This window comes from Peromyscus leucopus, chromosome 5 (genome assembly GCF_004664715.2).
Source record: "Peromyscus leucopus breed LL Stock chromosome 5, UCI_PerLeu_2.1, whole genome shotgun sequence".
NCBI lineage: Eukaryota > Metazoa > Chordata > Mammalia > Rodentia > Cricetidae > Peromyscus > Peromyscus leucopus.
In genome coordinates, this window is record NC_051067.1 from 130,657,789 (window position 1) to 130,663,901 (window position 6,113).

Below are 6,113 nucleotides of genomic sequence, written 5' to 3' on the forward strand. Positions count from 1 at the left end.
GCATTGGGTTCTGTCTCCAACACTGCATAAGACCCAGAGTTGAAGTGGCATCACTTATGGCATGGCAGTGCAGGTGTCGCTCTCTTACTGACAAGCTGTGCATCTCTCCCACAGCCCAGCTCCCGGCCAGCATCGCAGAGTGGTCGACACTCGGTGTCTGTGGAGGTTCAAGTGCAGCGGCAGCGGCAGGAGGAACGAGAGAACTTCCAGCAGGCTCAACGCCAGTACAGCTCACTGCCAAGGTGAGCTGCCCTCTTCCCAGCTTGGACCAGGGTCACCAAGGACTGGGCAGTGCAGGCATGCTTGACTTGGGAGGGGTACCTCTCATCTATCAGCAGCATGACTAAGAAGGCCAACATCTGCACCTGTGCATACCCAAAGTGAAATCCCCCACCCCATCCCCATCTGAAAAGAGAGACTGTAAGCATGCTTTTGCTTGCCTGGCTCCCAGCGTTCTGGGGTGATTGCCTCTGTGTGCACCTAGGCTCTGTTACAGCAGGACTGAGCACTCTCTGGGCATGCACATCTGTGGATAGGCGGTCACAAGCCCCATTTTAATTGCTCTCTGTCTCTACTGTCACTCTGCATGGGAGTGCAGAGAGTCTCAGGGGTGTTTGGCTCATTAACTGACAGCCCAGCAAGAGAAGCTTAGGTGTTAGGCTTGGGAGGGACCTCTGCTCCAGCTGCCTTCCGTTAAAGGACTAGAACTCTGTCACATGACCGACCACACGGCCACACACCAGAGTCTTCGTCCCAGAAAATAGATAGTGCGGAATAAACATATTGAAAGCCCTGCAGGTTTTCAGTCTCCTCCAAACAAGTCACTTGTATGTGACAGTTACTAGACATTTGTTTTCCTGTCTCAACCATGAGTTTGAACAAAGCAGTTGGAGGAAGGTGGTACTTATCTGTGCACTGGCCGATCCATGTGAAAATGAGCTTGCTTTACTTTCTGATAAAGGCAACTGCCTCTGAAGTTCTGTAATCTCCATGACAGCCCCCAGGAACTCAAGATTCACAGTGCTTAGCCAAGAGGGGTGTGCAGCAAGTCCCCACCAGCACACATGGTAGTGGTGTGCAAACACATTCATTCGGTTGTCTCCCCCCTTTATTTCTACCCCCTGTGTGTACAAATAGGTGCATGTTCATGTGGGCCCATGTGTGGGCACTGGTGCACAGGTATATGTGTGTCCCTGCACATGGAGGCCAGTGGACAATCTCAGCTGATATTGGTCAGGCATCATCCATCTTGCTCCTGAGACAATGTCTCTCACTGGACTTAGAGCTCATTGCTTAGGTTAGGATGGCTGGCCAGTAAGACCCAGAGAGCCTCCTGTCTTCAAGCACTGAGATTATAAACATAGGTAATCACACGTGGTTTTTACGTGGGTTCTGGGAGATTTACCTCAGGTCTTCATGCTTACAAGGAGAACACTTTGCCACTGAGGCATTTCCTCAGCCCTCTACATAGGAGACACTTACTGTCTCCTTTTCTTCCTCTCTTGAGTTGTCACATTGCTAATCCTTACCTTAATGAAGAATATATGGACACCAATAGCTTCCTTAGGAAAGAAAGGTGTGTGTGTGTGTGTGTGTGTGTGTGTGTGTGTGTGTGTGTGTGTGTGCCACATACCCTATTTCAAACCTTCAAACCACAGGACTTGCTTTATTCTACACACACTAATCTGAAGCAAATTTGAGCCACAAAACAGTGCCTCCTCCCACACCCACCTCCTCATCTTCTCATCCAGGGCTGACGAGTCTCAGTGACTTTTCACAAATTTTAATGCAGAAGGAGCCTGCATTTCTGGGGTGACTGTAACACACCTTTCTATGCAAGGGACATGCAGTATCTGGGGGGAAGGCAGCTATAAGTTTCCGGAGACCGTGGATGAAGAGGTAACAATGTAAAACCCTAGGGTTCATGTTGACACTGTCTGTCTGTCACATCTCTGGTCAGATTAGTTTATGACTTCTTAAGTGATGATAATCAGTGCTTTAGGCGAAGAAACCTACTCCATCCCATCTGAGGATTCTGCTGTGGTTCCCATGAGGAAAGCCAGATGGGAGCCACCGTTCTTCTCAGTGGCTCACAGAGCCAGGGGTGACATTGAGAGTTTAATTCACTTCTCATCTACAGTATCTCCCAACTACAGTTGCAGCCATGTGGAAAATGGGCAGGTTCTACCCCGGACCATATTGCCAGCATTCCAGAACATTCAAATGCCATCACTCTGTTCCTTTGGGAGGTGTGGTAGCTTCCCACGGTCTCCTCATGAATGTGCAGTGTTGTGTACGCTTATATGAGAGGCTGAGCCTCGCCTACTGCCACTAGATGATTTTCTTGCTGATAAATGGAGCAATAATATATTTTCTTTATGAGTGTCGTCTCTCCTCCCTCTTCCATTTTCAAGGGGAAAAATAGGGCATGTCTTCCTTCCTGACACAAAATTGTTATGCTTTATCAAAGGCAATATTATTGCAAATTCATAGAAGTATCTAGAGCCTTGATAGTAAATTAAAGATGTTTCAGAATCATGTTTCCCGAAAACCGCAGCAAGTCTTTTGCAGAAGTGGTAGGCTGTGAAGTGTCTGTGTGGCTTGAGTTTGTCTCCCTATCCTGGGGTAATAGGAAATGGGTTATCTAGTGAGGCACCTGGCCTTTGGTGAAGGAAACCTATGAGGCAGAATAAATAATGTTTCCAGACAGGAAGTTGTGCAGCATGACCTATGCCAGATGCTGACACACAGGACCCCTGAGAGCCAAGCTAGAGCTCGACGGAGCTTCCTGTTGCATTATTTGCTTGTTTTGTGAGTGATTTGTTGTTGTTTGAGACCGTCTCCTGCCACCCAGGCTGGTCTCAAACTTACTGTGTAGCCAAGGATGTCCTTGACCTTGTGATTCTTCTGCCTCTACTTCCCTAATGCTGGAGTAATAGACTGGTGCTCCCAACATTTGGTATATGTGGTGCTGGGGATGGAACCCGGGCCTCCTGCATCCTCGGCCAGTGCTCTGCTCGAGCTGAGCCCGGCCGGCCCAGCCCTCTGACTACTGCACCTTCCATACTTGTCTGAGCTCAGACTCACATCACATGAGCTTCCGGAGGACAGAGCGACATCTCAGTCTCTGGAAGATGCGCGCCAACAGCACACACCAGTTTCTGTCATTCTGGCTGCGGCTAGGTACAGTGCTCATTTGGGCTGTTTAGAACTGAACAGTGACACTAAAGTGAGCAGTGGTTCTTACAAAGCCAGATGCTGCCTGACCTCTAATACTTACCCACCTGTGTCTGCACCCACACTACCGTGGGCAGGGTCACCCTGAGCCAGAGGGCACCTCAAGCTAGGAGAGGCACCCGTTTCTCCATAGCTGCTGAGTCTGCTTCTTTTGTCCCGTCAGCATTGGTCACGTCAGCCGAAACTAAGGACTTGCTGAGGACAGTCACTGTTTGTCTGTGGTGTGGCTGCATGCACAATGCAGGTGTGTGGGTGGGTGGGTGCACGTGCATGTGTGTGCACATCAAGGCCAGAGCACGCCCTCAGGTCTCATTCCCCAGGAACTGTCTACCTTGTTTGTTTGAAGCAGGGTTTCTCACTGGGCTGGAGCTCACCAATTAGGTGAGGCTGGCCGGCCAGCAAGCCCCATGGATCTCCTTCTCTCCCTTCCCTAGTCCTGGAATTACCAATGTGTGCTACCCCACCCAGCTTTTTACATGGGTATTGTGAATTGAACTCAGATCCTCAAGCTTGGGCAGCAAGCAATGTCAATTTTGAGATCTCCAGCCCCTACCATGGTACCTGGTGGGTGATCAGGTCATGATGATATTTGCTAAAGCCTGCAGATTCATCTCTCTCTCCCTCTCATCCCTGACTGACTTCTTTGCTTTATTGCTAGGCAAAGCAGGAAGAATGCCAGCTCCATATCACAGGACTCCTGGGAACAGAACTATGCCCCTGGTGAGGGCTTCCAGAGTGCCAAGGAGAACCCCAGGTATTCCAGTTACCAGGGCTCACGAAACGGCTATCTTGGTGGGCATGGCTTCAATGCCAGGGTCATGCTGGAGACCCAGGAGCTTCTCCGCCAGGAGCAGAGGCGGAAAGAGCAGCAGCTGAAGAAGCAGCCCCCGGCTGATGGAGTCAGGGGGCCCTTCCGGCAAGATGTGCCTCCGTCCCCATCTCAGGTGGCCAGGCTAAACAGACTGCAGACGCCCGAGAAAGGGCGGCCCTTCTACTCCTGAGCTCAAATGAGGATGGCAGCCCTTCGTGTCATGCAATAAAGGACGTGTTCCTATGAAGACATGTGTTCTTGGAGTTGTCGAACCCTGCGGTGGGACTACGGAACACTTCTGTCGCTGGTATCAGTGCCTTTAAAGCAGCAGGCGCAAAGAAATGGAAGGCCTTACAGTCTTTGCCACTGCGTCTCAGCGTCTATCTCATGGAAGGAACCCCCTCCTGACAATCCCGAGTTCAAGGCACCTGCTTCTCTGCAGTACCGGAAGCTTCAGCTCCACACATAAGATGCCTATGGCTTAGGTGTCACAGCTTCACCTTTGAGAGTGACCCTGAGGCTGCAGAGGTTGCTGACCTTTTCCCCCTGGGCTCTCGGCTAGAGTGTTTTCTCAGCCTCTGCTAGATGAAAGGGAGTACAGCGTGGACCAGGAAGGAGGGCTTCCCAGGACTTTGCAGCAGGGTTGCCCCCGGTTCTGGGGCTCGATCTGGGTTTTCTTTTCTTTCCTCAGTTCCTTGGAGCATAAAGGCTCTGGGCAGTAGTGAAGAAGCTAAACCATAGGCCAGTGCTGTTTGGCTGTCAGGGGGTCCCTTCCAACTGCCTTATAACGTCACTACCCATATCACAATGATTCTAGTCTGCGTTTATAAATACACCTGTTCAGTCACGTTCATGACACTTGGGAACAAGGGACATGGGAATGGCCTATTGTGCATGCACCCTGAGGAGGGAGGTAACCGGAGGGAAGATTCTCTGGAGGAGCTATGACCAGTCTATCCTGGCGGCGGTGGCGTGGGTGTTTTCCTTTATTTGCATTGAAAGGTTGACAAGGAAGGCACAGAGTGGGACGAGGAAGAATCAGTCACTGATTAATTCTGAAAGTTAATCTCAGTACAGTTTTTGAGGTTGGAGTCAGTATTTGTCTCCTATACTCACATTATGTGTCCCGTCCTGGTGCGACCATATTACTAAGTGATTCTGCCATGGAACATAAAAGAAGTAAGAGAAAAGCCATCCCACTTGAGAACAGTCTGACGTCCCCGGAGAGTGCTAGGAGTCACATTTCCGTGCATGCCTGTGTCACACGGCCCTTGACGCTCCCACTGTTCATCTGCTGGTCTGAACATCATGTATTGTAAACCAAGGCTGGGTTGCTAAAGTGCCTGCAAATCTCCATGTGAAAGAAAAAAAATCCTGAGAAAAAAGCTCAGAGTACCATGTATTAACAAAAAAGGAAGCTAGAAAGAAAGAAAAAAAAAAAGACATGTATTGATACGCCTATTTTTTTTTTACTGGCACATTGTATTTTTTGTGTAGACTTGTTTTTAGAAAATACGCGAAGTGTCCACAGGCCTGTGTCTCTTTGCGTCTGTGTGTAATGGCTTTATCTGTTAATGACTCGCGGTGTTTAAGTGGTGTTTCCAGTGTAAGTAAACGTGGTGACCTTGGACGGCGGTGGCTTCCTCACAGCCTTCTTAGGCTGTGAGGAACAGCTGTCCCTGTACATATAAGACTTCTAATAAAAGGCATATTTCTTCCTGTTCTCTGAGTGTCCCTAGTTTTCCTGTCGGATCTTTCATAGCTGTTTTTTTTTTTAATAAATATATTAACAGATGTCTTTTTTTTCATATTCAGTGAAAGTGGAAAGTTTCTTCCTATCTCTGCAAACACAGGACCAAGTAAGGGAGTGTTTGACCACCCAAGGAGAGGGGATGGGGGATAGGGAAGACTGGAGCCCGACTTTCTTCTTTCATTTAAATTTTTTATATTTTTTTTATTCAATTAAAATTTATTACATCATTTCCTCCCTCCTTCCTCCAGCCCCTCCCAGACCCATCTACTCAAATTCATGGCCTCTTATTTTATTATTTTTACATATATATGT

At 48.8% G+C, this 6,113-nt stretch overlaps 1 protein-coding gene across 13 annotated transcripts in view; it reads left to right on the top strand.

Moving 5' to 3' along the window:
* Positions 1-5,772, top strand: part of Pard3 (par-3 family cell polarity regulator) — a 555,581-nt gene extending 549,809 nt beyond the window's left edge. For all 13 annotated transcript variants that reach the window (XM_028887845.2, XM_028887847.2, XM_037206368.1 and 10 more), the window contains 2 exons: positions 115-242; positions 3,896-5,772. In XM_028887845.2, coding sequence (XP_028743678.1) covers positions 115-242; positions 3,896-4,238 — 471 coding nt within the window. In that variant the 3' untranslated portion in view covers positions 4,239-5,772. The remainder of the gene's footprint in view (positions 1-114; positions 243-3,895) is intronic.
* The last annotated feature ends 341 nt before the right edge of the window (positions 5,773-6,113 follow it).